The 21,609-nt window shown below is 43.4% G+C and overlaps 1 protein-coding gene across 6 annotated transcripts in view; it reads left to right on the top strand.

The window, feature by feature from the left end:
* The first annotated feature begins 4,198 nt into the window (after positions 1-4,198).
* LOC118319803 (glutamate receptor 3) overlaps positions 4,199-21,609 on the top strand; it is a 77,628-nt gene continuing 60,217 nt past the window's right edge. The window contains exons 1-2 of one of the 6 annotated variants that reach the window (XM_047334534.1): positions 4,199-4,791; positions 5,223-5,381. In XM_047334534.1, coding sequence (XP_047190490.1) covers positions 4,713-4,791; positions 5,223-5,381 — 238 coding nt within the window. In that variant the 5' untranslated portion in view covers positions 4,199-4,712. The remainder of the gene's footprint in view (positions 4,792-5,222; positions 5,382-21,609) is intronic. The other 5 variants (XM_047334533.1, XR_007031471.1, XM_047334532.1 and 2 more) reach the window with 5 other exon arrangements.

The raw sequence follows: 21,609 nt of genomic DNA, 5'->3' as shown, positions 1-21,609 counted from the left end.
AGAGAAAAAGAGAGATTGAAAAGTGAGTCAAGTCAGATGCGAGCAAAGGAAATAAAATATGATGTGGCCAGTCCCGTTCCTACATCACATTGAATTTTCAAACGGTTAATGGTTTAAATCCTTGACACGAGGAGACTTTTTGCAGAGACTGAGTCCTGCTCGATTTGAGACATCATCACCGACTTAAAATGTACGGCCTTGTTGCATTGCAGCCCACTAGATTAAAGCTCTCGGGTAATCTGCACCAGATTTAAGAATTTATCCAAACACTTGGTTCTGTATCAAGTCACTGGGTGCCCTTTCGAGCAGATGTGTCAAGTTGAGCCAGATTTGTTCTCATCACAACAGTGTGACAACAGTTATGTGCATGTTTTGCTTTCTCCTGATCACAAGAATGATGCTGAGCCCTTTGGTCAGTTGCAGCTGCAGTCAGCTCGAACAGTGTTATCTATTGCTCTTTTCTTTTTTGCCTCATTTTCTCCCATTTATAAAGGCCAAAACCACATGTACCACAGAGCCCACTGTGCTAACCCCCACTGATCACCTGGGGAGGGTGTAGACAACCATGTGCTTCCTCCAACACACAGAGTCGCCAGCTGCTTCTTTTCACCCGACAGCGAGGAACTCCACCAGGAGGGTGTAGCACTTGCAGAGGTTCAAAGAATCTCCTGCAGATCTTAACCCAACTCTACAAAGAGGCCCTCACCCAACCGTGTCCCTTAAAAACTGCAACAGCTAATGTGTTTTTAAGGTGACATAGTTTTGACCCGATGGCATATATATGAATATCAATTATTGATGTCTACACCCAACCACAGATGAGATTCTTGGTCCAAAACTGGGTCTGGGGTGTGACAATCATGTACTATGCACTTCTGGCTCCTTCACTCCTCAATCATTCAATGTTGCCTCTGAACCCACAGTGGTAACCCACTGTGACGTCACCCACTGTTTTGTGAGCTGCCTCAAGTTTGGCATTTGGGCCAGTGCCATCTTGGGTTGGGGGGGCCTGACCGAGATGACCATCCACTGCATGTCCACCTACACCTGTGTCCTGCACCTATTGAACGTTATTAGCTGTCAATCGCACGGTATCCACGCCCCAATGTGCTGTGTCTATCTATCTATAGGACCGTAGTTTACAAATGACCATCAGGTTGTATTGAAGAAAACTTGAAACTAGCGATTGAGACCATAAACTCCACAGGAAAATGTTTACTGACATTATAAATCAGGTGAGAAGTAGTAATTTTATCATAGACCTTTTTAGAAACTGACTTAATTTTGCAACTGAATGTGTGTTTTACACACTGAAACTGAAATAGGGGGATAGTCCCATGATTTGAGCCATGAGCATGTTGTACGTGTTGTATGAGCCTAATGGTTATAGTGCATTCAAAATGTTCACATTCAGACTAACACCCTGAACATGTATTATTTTTCTTTCACTGTGAAGGGACACAACTAGAGCTCATGAATAGGCCGCGATTAGCTTGTTTCTGGCACATCGGTATCAGCCTTCATTTAAATGTCCAAAATATAATTTAGGTGTTTTAAAAATTGTGGAATTTAAATTATTATCACATGACACATTAATTTTGTTTGGTTAAAAGGGTTATTATGTAGTCATCATGAGCAAATCACATATACGTTTCACGAGATTCCCATAGAGACAGAATGTAATTAAAAAATGAATACTTCTCGTCTTTAACTTGTCTGCTCACGTGTCCTCAAAGAGGTGAAGATGAAGATCTTATCCTGTTGTGTTAGGAGGAGAAGCTAGAGAGCAAATGAATAATTCTTGCTGGTGAGTCTTGCACTGCTCTGAGCTATAACCTGTGAATCATCATCATCATCATCATCATCCTCATCCTGAGATAAAAGGCAACATCTTATCATCTATTTTTCAGTCTTTTCATTTCGCCTGCTCGAGTAACACTCCTGTGAGTGTTTTCAAGTCCAAAAAGGCATATCATATAATTATTTGTTTTCATGCAGATCATATCTGTGAATTTCTACACCAGTGACAAAAATTGAATTTCTGCAGAGACTGAGCACAGAGAATAATGCGGCGTGGCCAAAATGTCTTAATTTCAAATAATGCAGAACAATCATCATCGTTTAATATCAATTATATCAAGGCCTTATCGCAACTATTAGGCTCCCCTTGAAGAGAATAATATATTTTTCTTCATGGGGATTGTTTGAAATGTTGCATGATTAGCTCGGCTCACACAGAGAAACAGCACGCTCTGTAAATGTCCAATTAAATGGCTCCTTTGGTATTCTTCACTTGATTATTTTGTACAGCATCTTAGCAACGTCACAGGTGGAATCTTATTTCCACTAAAACCACCATCGACGTCTCAGATCAAGTCATGATGTGATGCCAGTCTGTGGAGACAGCGGACCAGAGAAGTTGGCGGGTCAGCAGTTTGACACCGGCCATTATGACTTCAGCCATTTAGGTCACGCAACTGACGTCCCGTGACTTTGACACGGAGGCTGCTGAGAGCAGGGAATCAATGTGATGTCATTCCAGATTCATCCCCAGCGGCCCGGTGAGTTGTGGGAACAGACATCAACTTTGACCCTGTTTGGAAAGGAAATCTCTCCCTGTGATGACGAGGTCACGCCACGTCATTGCTTTATTGACACAATTGATTAACGGCACACCTTCAAACACATGATCCCTGCTACTCTGATATTATTCAAGTATGAGATATAAAGGTGAAGACTGACCCAGCTCATCAGTATAAAACTGAAAATAGAAGACTTTTTATATATATATATATATATATATATATATATTTATTTATTTTTGAGTGTAAAGTCCTAATCTCTTCACCTACACATAAGCACAGACAAATATAACTCTGCATGTATTATATATATTTGCTGAATAGTAGTGGCAAAGCCTTAACCACTGGCTAATTCACAGGAGTTGTCTGTCATTCATAGTTCTGTGGGATCAGATTTCAGTGTCACTGCACATTGTGATGGGAAAATTGATGCGGTTGAATCAGGAAGACGGAGATGTCTTAAGCAGAAGTTTGTATTGCAGTTGCTCAATTTTAATGGGGTTTCTGGTTCGTACAGAGATCAAAAAAGTGTCAGTGCATGACTTCCCAAAAAAACCCTCCCTGTCCTGGTCAGAGTGACGTATTTAACTCTCAGAATCATGTCGTCAGTAAACAGGTAGAATGGCTCCTTAGAAATTGGACGTTTCCAGAGACAGTGACCTGACCTGCCACAGAGAAGATGACCTCGGACAGTCTCCCACACAGGACAGGACTTCCAAATACTGCAAAGAAAAAATTCAAAATTAAACAGGAAACACATTTGTTTCCTACATTTAAGGCAACACTGTGTATTTCCATATCAATAGCCGGAGCCATTTGCCGTGCAATTAAAAACTCAATTTTCAAAGGCTTTGCTGAGGGTGATGAATGGGCCCGTAATCCCTTAATTGTTCTCTCTTGGGCAGAATGGTATGAATGATAGATGTTACATTAGGGCCTGAGTCAAACTTAAAATGAGGTGGAGATTTGTTAATATTAATATTTGTTATTATTATTGTCGCCAAACATTCAATTAAGGCTCAAATGTGTGTTTAAAAAAAAAACTGTCTGGAAAACACCAAGGCTGCAGTTCTTTTCCGGATCCCTTTCAGGACCATAGACAGTTCTGTTGCTGTGTTCCCTCTGTCAGAGTACAACAGTGTGTGTGGGCATGATGAGTTCTCAACTTCCCATCACTTGGACCATTGCTGTGCCTCTTCCCAACCCTTAACACGTCACTGTATTCTTAGCCGCGCCGGAGCGGGACAGGGTGAGACAGGGTGAGACAACGTGGGACAGGGTGAGACAGGGTGAGACAACATGGTACAGGGTGAGACAACGTGGGACGGGGTGAGACAGGGTGAGACAACATGGTACAGGGTGAGACAGGGTGGGACAGGGTGAGACAACATGGTACAGGGTGAGACAGGGTGAGACAGGGTGAGACAGGGTGGGACAGGGTGAGACAACGTGGGACAGGGTGAGACAGGGTGGGACAGGGTGAGACAGGGTGGGACAGGGTGAGACAACGTGGGACAGCCGTGGACACCAGTGACCACAACCTTGTTTCTTTTCTTCTGTATCACTAGAGGGGCTCGGCCCGAGCGGTGCGTACGCAGCGTGCCCGCGGGTCGTCGTGGCGCGCGGCCGCCTGCAGCAGCTGGACGCGGCCGGGCTCGGCCACCGGAGACACTGCGCTGCGTCCTCGTGGATTCCCTCGTGCCCCAGCTGTCTCGTGACCGCGCGGGCCGGGGCCTTTTTAAAAACAAATGTCGACGTCAGGACGATCAAGTTTGACCAACACTGGCCCGCACCGCGACTGGTCCAATCGGAGTTCAGATCGGCTCCTTCTCCACGACCCTCCCCTCCCCTGCGCTCTCTCTCTCTCTCTGTCTCGCTCTCTCTCTCCCTCCCAGTCTCTCTCTTTCTCAATCCCTCCCCGTCTCTCTCTCTCTCTCTCTCTCTCTTAGTTGCACAAAAAAAGAAAAGAAAACCCCTGTCTGCAGCTGGGCTGCACCTCGATGAACCTAATTGGTGCGCTGCGAGCGACCATCATCGCATCCCCTGGATTTCCGTCGGCTTTCATCCAGAACACATGCATTTGCTCCGACCGACGCTTTTGAGGAGTTGAAACAGACGAGGTCGGAGAAAATGGCACAACGCGTGGTTTTGTTTCTCCTGTGGCTCTGTGACAGATCGTCCGCAGGCTTCCCCAATCAGATTAACATCGGTAAGTGTTGGTTTTTTCTTCTCTTCGTCCACCCTCTTTCTTCGTTTTTTTTTAAGTGCTGCGCGATTGTGGTTTGTGCGGGTTCAAATTAAAATGCAACATTGCAATTTTGAACCGGTGAGATGTGTGTGTGTGTGTGTGTGTGAACGGAGCGCGGAGCTGTGCGCAGTGATGGAGACTATAACTTCATTATGCCGCTGCGCTCAAAAGCCTCCGATTGTTGGGAACTAGATTAGAGGAACATGTGTGTTGTCCGAAGAGAAGTGGAGTGTGTGAATAAGGTCAGCTCGACCTGAAGAGTTACTGACAGGCGCGATCAGCCTCCTTCATATCACCACGAGACGCAGAGATTCTCCATCTCTGCACACTGACTGAACACACTGAAAGGCACCGATGTGATGTGATCGTGATCTTTTTTGTTCCTCTCCAAGGGGGGCTGTTCATGCGCTCCACGGTGCAGGAGCACAGCGCGTTCAGGTTCGCTGTCCAACTCTACAACACCAACCAAAACACCACTGAAAAGCCTTTCCACCTCAACTACAATGTCGACAACCTCGAGTCGTCCAACAGCTTCTCGGTCACCCATGCGTGTAAGTGTGCATCTATTTCAGTCATGTCCACATTCTCACCACTTCTGTCCCGTGCAGAATTATTCATGTCAAACTCCTATGGAGCTCATGGGGGATTCAGCTCTGTCCAAGTTCATCTCACTTCACTGATGGCTCATGGAGTCTCTGTGGGAATTATACAAACATTTACAAACTGATTTGTTTTCTTCTAATCTACACACACTGTTCCTGCAGTTCATTCTACATCCTTGGGTTTGCATACAAAATATTCACTGTTGTCTGGAGTTTTGCAGAAGTGACATATTTTCTTTCTACATACGCACAAATTCCAGGATGAAAAAATGAAGTTCACTCGGCAACATGCTCTATATGTGCTGGCCTTGAGGAGAGAATGCAGCCAATTACAAAAGCACCATGTCAAGGACTCGGCGCTGGAATAGTTCATGTTTTTTTTTTTTTTACATGAAACAGAATTGGAGGTGTAAATATTTTTAATAACTTTCATCACGATTCACTCACTCGAGAAGAAAGGATATAAAGGAATATGGTATGGTATCTCGATCTATCCATGCTTTCTTTATGGGTCCCTTTATGTGGGTATATGGACATCTCATGGTGCAACTGGTGCACATAGCCGTTTTGATTTGTAGCTGATCCAACAGATAACATCATTTCTCGACATCCCCCTTTGGCAGCCGTTTCTTGGCATCAGCAGAAACAGAGTGGACAAAAGGGGAAGGAATAGACTTGAAGATTGCCATTTTGTGGTGTCATCTTAAATGATGGGTTCAATTTGGCTGAATGGCTGACACAGGAGACACCTGGTCCAGTCTGTCTAACCGCTGCGTGGCACGGCCATAATGGCCCCTCTGACTCCCCATGTGCCAGAGCATCTCTGCCCGCTCCATTCTCTGACTCCTCCTGTGTTACGGAGCATCTCCCCCAGCATTGCAGAGTCAGCTCATTAGCACCCAGCCCTCATAGCACCTCACCGTGCTGTCATTGGGTGAAAGGGGGAGAAGGAAAAAAAAAATCCATAGCTCCCTATCCAACGCCAGCAAATGAGTTAGGCTCAGACCCGCAGAGGAGGTGGGTCTGAGCAGTGAGGGAGATGAAGCAGAGCGTCATATCACAAGGAGCAGAGCTGCCAGTGGCCTAACGAAGGCTTCCGTAAGAAACAATAAGGAAATGAGAGAGAATAAATAATAGATAGTCCTGTGCAATTTCACGCATGTTGAAGAGGAAGGGAAGCATAGGAAGAAAAAGGCTTGATATCAGAATCTAATTAAATTCAGGGGCAGACAGAGCTTTAGTGAGAGGAAGGGGCTCCTGAGGGAGCCGTGGCCCCGTTTCTTGTTTCTCGCTGCCACGTCTCAGCATCTCCATCAAGAGCAGTGTCTCAGGACTGCCTCGAACTCCAGATACAAGAAACCAGTTCTTGGGAGAAACACATAATTTAGTTAGCGATGCAAAAATAGGAGGTTGATTGTCAAATGTCATTACACTGTTTGGCGAGAGCATCTCTTTCACTTTGATTTGCATATTAATAATCCGCCCAGTGTTTAACCTACCAAAAGCACCTTTACACATAACACATTAAAGGTCCCGTACTTAATTATAGAATAATTAAGTGAATAATCAATCAACTTTGAGTAAAGTCTGTTCTAAAGGCAGTCTGGGATGTAGAGTTTTTTCAATATGTGATGTGTGCAATCTATGATGTGAGCCTTTTTTTTTTCAAGGTAGTGCCCTGAGTCTTGTCAAGCTGGGCTTGCAGACAGCAGACAGCCCATGCTGAGCTCACAGCAGTCCACAAGCACCTCAGATTGTCTCCACCAATGTCGTGAACAAAATAGAGATGACGGTTATTAAATATCACTTATCTGCTGACTTCCAGGCCCTTTGAGGCTCTGCCTCCGGTGAGCGAGGACCTCCAGTGTTCTGCGTTTTTACATTTGTCAGCTCTGTTGTTTGTTCTGTGAGCTGTCACAATTATTTAGTGGACATTCGAATTTCCTTTGTCATCAATAGCCCCGCGTGGATGAGTCAGACCTCTGTGAGCCATAGCATACATCGACTTTATGATTGGACAATGCGAAACAAGATTTTACAATGGTGGCATTTATGCGGGTTTGGGGAGTAAGTCTATTTTTGAGGCAGGCTTCATTGCTTTGATCAAGATGAGATGTGGCTGCCCTAGGCCTTGAAGGGTCGTTGAAATGACAGCTTTTATTTTATTTTTGTTTTGTCCGGGCTCCTCTTTTTCTTGCACCTGAGGTAGTTTTGCTTCAGTGTGTGTGCTCTCTTCGCTCTGGGAATGAGAGTGCCAAAGCCCTCTACTCTGACTCATCATGTAGATCACTCCCCCTCATTTGCTGTACATCCTTTAAAAGTAATTTAATAGAGGGAGAGCCACAAGAGGACCTCCATACAGTAAATTCCAATTAAACTTGCTGCAGTGTATTTTGCTTTTTAGAAACAAAATATGGAAATCCTTAGGTACAATTAAGGCACAGTCTTGTGTCAGAACAATTTCTTTCAAGTCAGTTTAAAGCTTATGCTAGTAATTGAATTAGTGACCGGCAGCAAAACAATGTGTGGCTTCAGTAATCCTTGAGGCATGGCTTTGTACTGCAGATGGATGGCGTGTGCTTCGGTGGCAAAACTGTTTTTAGCTTTGAAGTGACATCAGAAATGGTGAAATGTGTAATTACCAGTGCAGGGTCCATAATAGCAGTGGAAGCGAGGAGTCAGGTATGCTCACAGAGGCGTAGTTCAAAGCAAAGGGTACCGGTCGGAAGAAAGCAGAGCAGACAGCCTTAATGTTCCTGATGGTCACGGCTAGCCAACTTAATGACATCGATGTTCCTTTTCCTCATGTTTACCCTTTTTCTCCTTCTGCCTTTACCTGAGGCCAAAAAAAAGAAAAATCAAGCGTCCCGACGCCTCTCCGCACAGCGCTATTTATTAGATTACTGGCCTTGATTCCTGTTTAAGGCGAATTTCGCAATGCTTGGCTTTTGAATTTCATCTCCCTGTTCCTCATTCCTCATTCTGTCATTAAGCTAATGGTCTGCGTCCTTTCTGCCAGCCTTTTTACATGTGCCTACCCCTGTTTTATTAAATCCTCCAGGTCCTTCAACCCTGGCAGAAGCAGATGCTTCTTTGGCTTCACTGTTCAGCCACCTTCTCCCACCGCTGTTAGCTGCTGTAGTCAAAACTGCCTCGCTCCAAGAGGATAGAATTGCATTTGTCTGTCCAGATGGCAAAAAAAAAAAAGGAGGAGAGGGACAAGAGAGAAAAGCCGAGTGGCTGCGAGGTGCATTATTGTAAATGGAGGGAAGTGGAAGGAATGTTCTGATATTTTGAGAAATACGCTTTTCTTACTGTCTTGCCAAGGCTTGGATCAGAAGATTGATACCACTTTCATGTCTGCACAGAAACAAGTTGGAACAAGAGATAGTCTGTTTTTTTACAAGGTGTAAACTATTGAGCCTTAGAGGTCGTAGGTGTATTTTCTTGGTAAGCTAAGCTAACCTGCTGCTAGCTACTCAATCAATCTTCTAACTCTTGGCAAGAAAGCAAATAAACGTATTCCCAAAAAAGGTGAACTATTCATTTAACCCTGGCTCCTAGTGAATAGTAGTCCACTTATGCGATGCTAGCAGTCAATGCTGCAGATGTTAGAATTGGTAATCTGAGCTAATGTGCCAGCGAAATGAATTATCCCACATTATTCATGTGCTGCACTCTGACTGGATGTTGTGTTGCACATAATGTTAATTAATGTCAAATATTAGTCTAGACAAGGCGCATTCTTAGAAGCCTCTTCTTCGCTGACCTTTACGCCCACCCAGGCAAAAAAACACCAACAGTCTCTCTTTTCTGGCGGCCTCCACCATGACTGAGCACATGTGGCAAATGGCATATGTTGTGAAGCGCGGACGGAGTTAAGCCCCAACCCAACCTTCGCATGTATTGTTGCGCATAGCTTTTGGGGCCGTTGCTGGTGTTGGTGGTGTGTGAATGGATGGTAAACAGAGCGACAGGGAGACGTGTTTGTGCAGCTCATGGCCTGATAGAGACAGGCCATGGTCGAGAGAAGCTCCTCAGGTGATTGTAGTTGTGCCACACTTCTTGTCCCTGCAGGCTCAGCTTGAAAGGTGTGACCAGGGAAACATGGCAGGGGGAAGCTGGGGAAGAGAGAGGGGGGAACTGAGTGGTGGGAGCAAAGAGATAGAGACTGCGCTAAGAGAAAGCAAGAGGAGAAGGACTTTGATTAAAGAAGGTTTTAGAGGTTGCTTATCACACACAGAGAGAGAGAGTGTGATGTGTGTGTGTGTGTGTGTGTGTGCGTGTGTGCGTGTGTGCATGTGTGTGTGTGAGAGGAAGAAAGAGAGGGACTTCTTCAGGCTATGGGGGTTGTACTGGGACATGCCATCACATTCCAGCTGTGTTGGAGGCACAGATGGAGGTTTGTGTATGGACGCACATGCTCATACGTACGCATGTGTGTGTGTGTGTGCACATATGCACAGAGCCACACACGGACACAGACTGTAGGCGTGTTCGGTCGCATATGCATAGACGGGCACATCTTGTCTCCCTCTCCACATTTGTTACAGAGCAAATCTCACTGCTGTGTACTAAAGCTCCCCTGACACGCTTCAACGTTCATCCTGAGAAAAGTTCACGGTTAAAAAATTTTTTTACTCGCCCATCCCTTAGTCTTCATGTGCAAAAACAAAAAGCTAACACAATTTTGGAAAATACAGTTTTCGAAAAGATAAGCAGACAAGGTCATTTAAAATAAAAATGTGTATCAAGTTTATTTATGAGCACCGGGATTGCGCAAAAGCCTCATGAAAGAAACATGAGCCTCAGTACAGTAGTGGTGTGATTTGGAGGCCAGCAGGCCAGGCGGTCTCAGAGGCCTGCTGAGGTGACTCCACGTGGTTCTCAGGCAGATGAGTGCTACAGTAACGGCCCTGGATGAGGTTACATGCTGCGGGAACTGCAGGTCCCTGAGAGGGGAAGCGGGCCAACGGCATAAGCGGCTGAGTGACAGCACAGTTCACATAGCAAAGGGTGGAGGTCCTGTCATATTTTATCATCTGACTGAGATTTAAAAATATCTTGTAAAGTTATTAAAATTACTTTCAAAGCCGTAGTAAACCTAAATAGTCTGAATTTGCATAACACTGAGTAATTGTTACTGCATTACAGCAACACTCAATGTGCTAAAATTTAGTTCTGATGAAATAACTTATCCTGTGTAGAATTTTCCTGAAGTCCAGCTGGCATTTGTACGATGACTGGTGCTGTTTGTTGTGGTCACATGAGGTTAAAGTGTTCTCATACATCAAATACATAAAAAAGCCAAACCTCCAAAGGGGAACATCATTTTTGACCTAATTTTCTGCCCATGAGATGCCCTTAATTTTTATTTTATTTTTTATTAAGTCGGGCATTACCCTGAAAACTGTAATGAGATTGGGATCGAGAAGACAGAAAACACTTCGAGGCAGATTCAACACAATGAATTTTTAATCAGAATATCAAAAGATCCTCTTAAACCCAACCTGAGGAGAAGTGTTGCTGTCGGAGTGCTATTTGTCTTGGAATCAATGATGCTGGCAGATGTTGTTTGATAAAACAACAGCTTTTTTCCCTCGTCGCTGTGGTTCCTCCAAATCTCCATATATCCTTCACAAACACTGGGCATTTGGCCATTTCAACAGCTATGGAATATAAAAAAGCGCACAGTGCAGGGACAGATATTTCATTCGGAAAAATCAGTAAATCACACCAAATAATTCACAGGCTACTTGTGAAGAGCTCTCCAGCCCTGACAGTTACCAATCTTTTGTGGTGCGTTCAGAGCCACCGTGGGGGCATGTTGGGATCTTTGGATTTCCTATTGATTTCCTTTATCTAACTGCTCGATTTTCTGGGGCAGATGTGATGAATTACAAGTGATAAGGGGGATTTAAGAGAAATGATTATGGATGGACTGTCATGGCAACCTGAAGAAATCATCAACCCACGATCCACAGTCGTATGTATTTTAACATTGAAAACTGATGCTGTATAATTCATACCATAATAATTCTGGACTTACAAGACGTGCTTTAAATGTGTCCGTGGACATATGCTGTTGCTCGTAAAGCTTTAACATTCTGATGGATTCTGTTGACAATAAATTGTCCACATCTGTAAAATCACTTCATGCCACAGCTGGGCAGTAAAAACCCTGATGATTCCAGCAACCATTAACTAGAAAAATGTATGAATAATTTGTGGGACACTGACCCATATGTGAGCTTTATGGCAAATCACATGAATGTAAGGCGTAGATCAAGACCCTTTTTCTTTTCACCAGCAGACATGATGCAATATGACAGCCCATCCATGCTCCGCACATCTGTTCATCACTTTTCAAATAATAGGGTGGTCTCTGAACTATAAGTCAACAATGACATGGTAAGTCTGTGTTCCCTTATTGAAGATGATATCAGCACAGCGTTGTGATGCACAAGACGAGCTGGCTGACCATATATGAAGCAGTTGTAAACAGTGTGAGGGATCACACATGAGGAGGCACACATAATCTTACCGGTGCACTAAACAAATTTGCTGTTGTGCTGTGTGCAAGGTGGAACTGTCTATGATAAGAAAAAAATCCTGCACTTGGTGCATGTTAAGTAAAATGAACAGGGGGCAAGCTGCTATTGTGAACTATTCATCTCGGGTGCATCGGGGATGTGTCTGCCGGCAGCCCGGCTTCATGTAATGGCTGCTTTCCATTTTGTTTTGTCAGTGAGCAAAATCTCTGAAGGAGAGTGGGGTATGCCGTTTGTAGCAGAGATAATTTTTCGTTTTCAAAATGCCAGAGAGAGAATGAAAGAAAGGAAGCGCATTTTTCAAAACTTGTCAGTTTTAAAGATCTCTCACATTGCAGTCAGCAAATTTTTTAACTTGTACTCCCCCTCTCTGTCCTCTCTCATTCTCATTTCTGTTTCTCTCTTTATATATATTTAATCTCTCCCACAAAGCCCATTACTGCTATGTAGCCGCAGCCATTGCAGTCATACTCAGCTGACTCTTGGCCATTCACTACTCTCCCCTACAATGCCCATAATCACCAAATCAGTAATCCTCACTTGAGCTGGAATAGCACATCGTGCCTCGCTGAAGTTGCTGCATTGGTCTGTCGTCACTGGGTCCTAAGGAAAGAGAAACTGTAGTCTTCCTCAGTGGGAGCTTTTGACTGCATTGTCCTAACCAAGGTCATACAGCTTAAGAAAGAAAACCCTCTGATGCTTTTATTGTTTCTGAAGAACCCAGACAAAAGCATTAATTGGCACCCATGTGCTGTCTGATCTTGGCAGTCCACTTGGGCTGTTGTTGTGGCTGTTGTTGTGACTGTTGTTGTTGTGGTTTCCCTCTGTATGTGTGCGCTGGATACAATTTTCTGTGCTTGAGACAGTCGAAAAATGGGGAGGACATAAGGGCGGTGTTGTGATGAATACAAAACACCAACAGGGAGTGTCACGATGTACTCTCCCAACTAGTAAATATTGGATCACAGAGCAAAAGGGGTTTCCAGCTTCCAACCCTCCGTCTGCCTTTGGAGCAGATTGATCCGCACGTTTCTGGCCTGTTTGAAAAAGAGACAGTCGCTAGCAGAGCCCTGCCAAAGCTGCATATCTGTGCAGAAACGAGGGCTCCATCATAGCTGATTGCATGTGACAGTTCACAGTCGCCGGGGCCACTGAAGCATCATAACCTTGTGAAACTAGTGTATGGGCAGTCTAGCATATACAGGCTGAAGGAGAGGAGGAAAAAATAAAGATATTAGCATATTCCTTGCAGTGATACAGAGTTGCAAATAAGACATGTCGTGCCATGAATGGCCTCCATGGTTGATATTATGTAATGGAAGACATAATGCAGACCAACACCTCTGGGGAAGAGGTGCATTTATAGACAATTACTGCAACTGTGATTGCAGTTGAAGTTTGAAGATCCCAGCAATGTCAGTGCCGGGTCCGTTGATGCAGCGGGAATGTTGAGTTGCTGATGACACTGAAACAGAAATGTCCTATGGCATGCCAGAGGAACAAAACCCGAGCAACTCAAATCAAACTTTGTTTGTGTGTCAACACAATATGCACCAATATATTCCTGCGAATTCAATTTTCCACATTGAATGCACACGTTTAATCAAACCTGCATGGATGTCGCAAGGATCAGAATGATGAATGGTATGCCGGGATTTATTTGGTTGATTTTTTTTTTGAGGAGATAAACCGTTAAAGAAGTCGGTTACACAAGAGATGGGACAGATGTAGGGCTCATATCAAGCCAATCACGCTGGTTCACGTGTCAGCTGATTTCAACATCAGTCATAACTTAAAGATAACATCCAATTTTGTCAGTTGAATAAACTGTGAATGTTCCATACGGTTATTCAGCAATTGATCCCTTTTTTACACATTGGACCGCCAAGTTTCGGTGAAATTCTCGTTATATAACAATCAAGCCAAGTTAGCCCTCCAAGCTAAGGCAAGCGGACAGTAAATTAAGTTGCTAAATCACTGCAATAGGCAGAAAGGACGTTTATCTTTAAAACTGACAGGTCCACACCTGCCTGTACCTCATCTTCAAAAAGCAGACGTGGTGACTTGAGGTAGTTGAAGGATTTTACCTCAGAGAGCAGTGTGACAACAATAGGCACTCACTCTGTACAGCTACGTCTGGGGACTTAAACAATCGCAGAAGTTCTGCAAGTAAGTGTGCTAATCATTTTTTCTTGGCTTGCTGTTTCAGTGACGTGGCTATGTCCCCTTTCATTTAGATAGGGGCCTGGTCTTTCTTAGCCCGAAATATCTGCTTGCAGGGGGCGCTGCGGTGAGGATTGCCCTATAAGGACGTTGGTGGTCGGTGACTCCAAGGTGCCTTGACTCATCTGCCTCTTAGTCATCAAGGAGGAGGTGGCCATAGCTCTCCTTGAGTTCGTCAATCTTGTTTTGAGATGTTTTAATGGGCCTGATAGAGAGGAAAAAAATGTAAATGTGACACAGCGGTGTGACTTTACGTTACATGTTTCTTACTGCGGTTCCCCTGTCCTTAGTGCTCACTAGCCCCATGAGTGAAAATTAAGTGAACACAATGTGCTCACTCAACCATTACCCTCCTCTGTTTCTCTCCCTCCAATGGTTAATTCGGAGAGTGCTGTTGTGTGGCTCTTGCCATTTCACACATGGCTACGTAGAACCTGTGGGCGGTTGCTCCAATGCCACTGTTAATGTTTGTGTGTCCATGCATGACTGTGTGATGAAATATTGAAGTGTTCTATCATCGACCATTGGGTAGCCGCCGGCGCGATGGCTGTCCCTTGATTTTATTTTTCCTGCCTTCTCCTTTATCTCGGTGGCGTGGCTTTATTTTCCGCAGCGTGGCGTGCAGATCAGGAAGGCAAACCTCATCTGGACCCATGACAGAGCTAATCCATCGCAGCTGCAGAATGAAAAGGCCGTTTGGAGTGATTCCATTCGAAAGGCCTCCATAGAAAGCTCCTCTCAGATGCTGGTGCCCTTTGCAGCCCCGAAACTGCTAGAATATGATGAAAAAAGACTTGGAAGAGTTCAGTGGCTTGGCAATGTTTACGAGCGAGGGGAATAGTGGAAGAGAAGAGGCACAGTGTGAGGACAGAGAAATGAAGTGACTAACCACTGTGTTTTTGTGCGCCCTGTTCGTGTGCGATGTGAAGCTGATTGTCAGTAGATACAGTCGCTTGTCCTTCATCTCGCCTGTCCTCCATTGAAGGGAAGCAAGCTAAACGTGGTCAGCCCATATGTTGGAGTTGAAACGCTCCTGGGGATGAGCTGAACACATTCAGTCGCAAAGGCTGTGAAAATGGAGAGTAGCCAAAAGAAGCATAATGTCCACTTTGACATTAACTTAGCATACAATATGTAAGGTATGTTTGAGGCAAATGGCACCTTGATCATTCTAGTGTGAATGGACATTTAGATTGAATAACAGACCTTTCTTTAATATGTCAAGGGCAAAGAGGAGTCACATGAGATTTGCTTTATGTTCTCTTGCTTCTTCTTTCCAAGACTTTGTGCTTTGTATTTTTTCTCATGCCAATTGTGCTGCTGCTGCTGCTGCTGCAAACCAAGTCCCGTCCCTAAGCTGTAAAGGGATAGACTTTGGGTATTTTATGCATAAAGAAGCTTAAGTTTGGAAATTGCTCTCAAGTGGCCGAAGTTTGTGAGAAGTCAGTGAACATTTCACTCCCAATTTCAGGGGGTTTGTCTCGGAGTAAAGCTTTTCCGTCCTTGGACACCCTGTAACTGAATGAAATATTAGGCAGTAATCAAGACTCTTGTTGCATGAGCAGTTTCCTGTTGTAGTTGTGTAGCAGCTATGTTTTTATTTTATTTTCACAATCCATCAAAGTTTGTGATGCAGGTAGAAATAAAAAATAACAAATACTTACACGTGGTGTCTAATGCAGATTGCTTTAATTTGCCTGGATATCGAAATTATCCCTCATGATTTCTGCCTTCACCCCAATGCAGTGGAGATGAATGCAGTGCTCCAGAACAAAACTAGCAATTAGAGAAAAAATATGGTTTATTACAATACAGGTTTAAAAGTTTCATGCTCTTGTAATAACATTGCACCCACGAAAGTGATTGGAGAGTTTCTAACTTCATCAACGAATAGTCCAACAAGGCAACAAGCACAGAGGCTATTAAGATTTATTGAGAAGATAAAAGTAGAAATGAAAATTACAACCTCTTTATCATTTAAATAAGGTTATAGTTTCTGTTGGCTTGTTTACACCCTGTAATATAGTCTGACTGGTGTGCCCATTTCCCTTTTGGAGCTGTTATTAAGCGGTGGTGCTGTGTGCTGGCTCTCATGTATTTCCCTTTAACCATTTTTATAGGGGCTATTTCCTTGGTGGAAAAAAGTTCCAGTAATAACTGCTCACTGTGAAGTCTGCGGATTATCCCGATTAACTAACACATAGTTTTTGAAAATATGTAAGTTGTGCGGTGACCGCCCAAAAAATATTTTTCATTCATCTCTGTTATATCGGGGTATAGTGGCAATAATCTGATTGTAAGAATCAAAACCCTCTTCAGGGTCTAGATACTATGAAAGGAATGTAATATCTTTGTAATGGTCTATAATGTTTTCAGTTTATAGTCTATTTATGTCATTGCAGGTATTTCAAACCTCATATATCAGACTGTCACCAATTTACAGAATTTCTTTCATTGGCATTACTAGCATATGCCCTGACAATAAAAGGGCGACTGTAAATAAAATAGAGCAAACCTTTTGTTTATCTTATATGAGAAAACTTTAGTTCTCTTTTCTCTCCAAGTGATGGTGTGAAGTGGTGCGAAGTGAAACCCCATAGCAGACAATTCATTCATATAGAGAAATTTGCTGTAGAAAGGTAAGATGAGTAAGACGTATTTTAAGGGGCTGTATCACAGGCCCAGGAATATATAGGATTACAGCTCACTCTGTGTCATAGCCCTTTGTTTCCCATCTCTCTCTCTCTCTCTTTCTCTCTGCTACCTCAAGCATTATCATTCAGGGACAGAGCACCGTCTCAGCAAGGGCACTAATAAGATGAAAACTGGTGCCGGACTCTACATACTTAACCAGGCCTGGATTCAGGCTGAGAAGGAAAGGGAATTCTTTAAGTGATCTCTTCAAGGTTAAACAACCAGTCCCATCTCCCTTCCTCATTGACGCGCTCTATTATTCTTCACGGAAAAGGCAAAGAGCCGGGAGAGACTGGGCCTGGAGAGGTGCCATTTTAAAATTCCGCTCTGTAATCAGCCTTCACCATGGAAATCCCTCAATGGCCTGACTCGGTTTGTTTCATCGCCATAGGATATGAATTGTGACACGTAATTTGATTAGTGACGCCGGGGGCAAAGGCTTGGTTTGCGCACGCATGAAGTGGACCTCATGAGGGTGGCGGATAGTCATCTCCTTTTGGTGGCCCTGTGTGGCACACTCTTGACTTTGCATGTGCGCATTAGCCGTACATGAGACACAGCGATCTGAAATGCCCCCAAAGGACAGAAACGACCAGTCAGGAAGCATTAAGCTCAGATTGTTTGCACCCTAACTGGAATATGGAAATTTCAAGACTTCTTGCTGTGTTGTCATGCAGATGAGGGCAAGAGAAAATGACAAACACAAACCAGTTTAGAAAGCAAGTCTGAAGAACAGATGGAACTGATGAACAGTATCGAGGAGGGCAGGCGAAGCAATCCGTTTTTTTGACATTGATGGAAAAATATATGTGCCTGCCAGACATCAACAAAAGTTTATTCTGCTTTCTCTTTCAATCATCCAAATAAGAGCGGGAGCAGAGGAAATTTTCAGCTGCCAAGCATTCTCCCTGCTGTGAAGAATTGGATTCAAAACAAGTCAGTCAGGTGCGGCACGCTATACCTGAAATATATCCACAAATCTATACCCAGGCGAGCTCTGCTCTCCTCTAGTCAAGTCAAATAATTCAGAGGCATTGTCTTAAACCCACCATAATCTCCTTGGTGGCACTGGGAGTTTTCTCCATGCGTCCTAAAGTGAACTGTTTCCCGTGATTCTGCAAAGCTAATCTGCTCGGGTTGTTGTGAAGGCAGAGGCCCAGGCCACTTCTGCCAGCGACAGTCCGAAGGTTTGCTGCTGTGGTCTGACACGTTGAACTCCCTCACGTCTGCCCTGTTCCTTTAGGCAGCTGTCCAGGACGCCCTGCCTCCTCTAACTCGCCTCTCTCTCCACTGCACTGACATGTTGATTAGGACGCGTGTGCGTTTGGACACGTTGGCACGCCTTCGGTGGCCGCACATCTTTGATGCAGTCGTGGTGCAATCCACACCCATCTCCATCTCCATCTCGCGATCCCCGCGCTCTTCCTTCTGCTTCATGCTTCATTCGCCTCCCTTCCGCCATATTCATCCGCAGAGAAGAGCACGCTTTAGGCCTGCAGTGCTGATTGGGAGGATTAGTGGTGTGTGAGGGACTTGTCACCAGCTTTCTGGGAAATCCAATTACAGAATATCATAAGCCTTACATGTTTCATACTCTGCAGAATCCTCCTTAAAAATGCACACAGCCGTACTCAAAGGGTCAGCGTTCAGCAGCTGTCCTTGCTTTGTACTGTGCTGACATATTCCCGAAGGTGAGAGGATCTTTGAAAAGATAAGTCAAGTACTGTAGCACTCCTCTCACCTCTGCATTGCAGCAAATGGTGGACTGCATGAGCCTGCCGAAGAAGGGATTGTTATTTTTTCATCGTGACGGGCAGGGATCTCGGAGCGCAGCCCCCGAGGTGAAGCAAGGGCCAAGGGTTTAGGTCTGTTATCTGCTTGCATAGATAGTCCTTAATTGCATGTGTCAAGGAAAGGGTATTCAGCAGTCGGGGGGCATGCAAAGTGAAATTTCTTCATGTATCAGTCGAGTCCTGTCAAACAGATTTTCCCCTGAATTATTCAGCAAACGATCCAGTCTCACAGCTGCCATCACAACTCTGTCATCTGAACTTTCGAAATGGCCGACGCATTGAACATTTGAACAGCCTCCTTGTTCAAACCGCCTGCTCTTTTGCTCCCCATAATGATTTTTGTTTGTCAAACAGAGGGCATTTCCATGATAATGAAGACATCACCCCGTGTACGAGCCCCCCCTGTGACACAGGGGTTCGGTTTGACCTGCGAAGTGCTTTCAGCCCTGTCCGTTGCACTGTGGTCAAACAAAGGCACGGCGGTGAGACCTTGAAGGTGAAAATATCTGTCAGAGGGAGACGGAGCCGAGAGTCACGGGCTCCCTTGGGGATTGCTCACCAGCCACTCTCACGAGTACAGGACTGTATCATCAAGATGGCAGGTAGAGGGGAGAAGGAGCTGAGGGTTGAAAGGCAGCAGAGAAAAAAAAGTGAGGAAAGAGAATCGTTAATGAAGTCCAGTGATATGGAAGCACGTGTTTGTGGGCCACAGTGGCTCTGGTCCTCAGGGTCATTTTCTTCACATGTTCACTGCACCATATACATGGTAATTTACAGCAGTCAGGTCTACAATGTGTCAAGCATTATTAATGCTCGAAAGGTATTGAATGCTAAGTTCAATGCAGACTATGGATGGGACTAAAGCCTTTGAATTCTCAACGTTATGTTCCATGCTGTATGTGAATCACAAACGGGAAGCCCCGATTTAAGCTTCAAATTATTTATGTTGGAAGGAGAACTATTGTTAGATAAAAAAAAAAAAAAAGAATAAATTAAAAAAAAAAAAAAAAAAAAAATATATATATATATATATATATATATATATATATATATTGTAACATTAAAACAGTAGATCGTATAGATACTAGTAGATAGTAGATAACTTCATTTTTCTACAGTTTTTCACCTGCCAAAAGAGTCATACAATTATCAGTTTTAATTTTAGATCTTGTACTTAAAAGAGGAAAAAATATGGTATATGCTATTATTTCTATTCAACAGTTGTAATTTTCTCAAATCTCAAAATTGTTTTAAATATTCCTTTTAAATTTTAATTATAATTTGACTAAAAATAGCAGACAATTGTATTTGCATGAGAAATTAGCCCTCTGCTTACTATGGCATTCCTGACAAACAGATTCATATCACGTAATTCACATATGATATCTAATTTATTGTTGCTCATGTACCATGTAAGTCCAGTGAGTTTTTTTACATTTTATTTTATTATGTTACTTGGGTTTCAAGTTAGGTATAGTACAATATGGATGACTCTTGGGTCTTGAAGCTTCAATTAAAAAGCAAATCGTGCTTACGAGAGTTGAAATGTCATATTTACATTTATTCCATTTACAAAAACAATATGGTATCTTGATCAGAATATCCGATCAATGTCCTGTTACCTCATAGCCTTGTGAACTATATTTTTTTAACTAAAGGAAACATCTTAATGAGACAAAAAAAATAAATGATCTTACTTGTTTATCTTACTTGGTGCCATGCCAGTAAGTGCTTATCCAGTGCAGTCTAAATTAGTACATACAGTAAGGCATGACATTTTTGCTTCGCTCACTCTCACGAATAACTCCTGTCATATTTTAATGTTCTGCGCCATGTGGTGGGCTTCATGCATTATCTGAAAAATATGAGCAGCAGGGTTGTCAAAAATGTACTTTTGTTCCAGTCAATTTAACAAAACGTGTCCATATATTTCTACAAAAATAGACCTCCTGTTACTTCTCACCTTACATTTGGATCAAGAGTGTACGTGTGAATATGGAACTTGACAAAAATCACACACGTGCGATTGCCATGTTGGAATACTTTTAGGTTTCTAATATTTGACAGGTTTCCTGATCACAGAGGCAGAGACTCACAGGATTCTTCTTTATGTAGAACTAGTTGCGCTACGGGCAACGATCCAAGTGTCCTCTATAACCTTTCTTGATGTTACTTTTGATAAACTATCTGCAAGGAAAGGTTTTGGGTGTTGTATAGAATATATAGATACATTAAAATGTGAATATTTACTTTTTGTTAGTAAGTCTTCACCTGCTATATTGTGGCTTTACATGGCTACAGAATAATAAATTAATTTGATATGAAGGTTATAGTGTAGTGCGTACACCATACAAGAAATGTCTTGAGGTGAGCACAGAGTTTATCATCAACAAAATCAGATTTTTTTAATTATTTGTTTAATTTATTTAATTTATTTCTGATAACATGTTAGTAGAGGCACTGAGGACATTACAGAAGGAAACCTGTCTCTGTCATGTATGGGAGCTGATCTGTCGCTGTGTGAGCTTCAGGCTAACAGGCCTCAGAGGCAGGGCGTCCCCAGGCCCCTGATCATCCATCATACGGTCTAGCAGTCAAACGCACATACACGCATAACAACGCACACACAGATGCAGCGCTGAACTCACCGGTGGATTGCTTGTACTTTATTCGTATTCCTCTTTTCTTTTTTTTTCAAACCCAAACAGGAGATTAAGGCACTTACTGCTGGCGATTTCCGACCTGGCGGGGGAGCACACGGCGGGAGACAAGTTCGTAGGTCACTCACACAGAGCAGGTCTATAAAAAAAAAAATTAAAAAAGGAAAGAAAAAAAGTCAACTTTACTTTACATTAATTCGAATTCAAAAAATCATATTTTGTGTTATGGCCTTTAGCTATACAGCTGTAGGACAGG

This window comes from Scophthalmus maximus, chromosome 9, assembly GCF_022379125.1.
Source record: "Scophthalmus maximus strain ysfricsl-2021 chromosome 9, ASM2237912v1, whole genome shotgun sequence".
Taxonomy (NCBI): domain Eukaryota; kingdom Metazoa; phylum Chordata; class Actinopteri; order Pleuronectiformes; family Scophthalmidae; genus Scophthalmus; species Scophthalmus maximus.
This window is presented reverse-complemented; position numbering and strand designations above follow the sequence as displayed.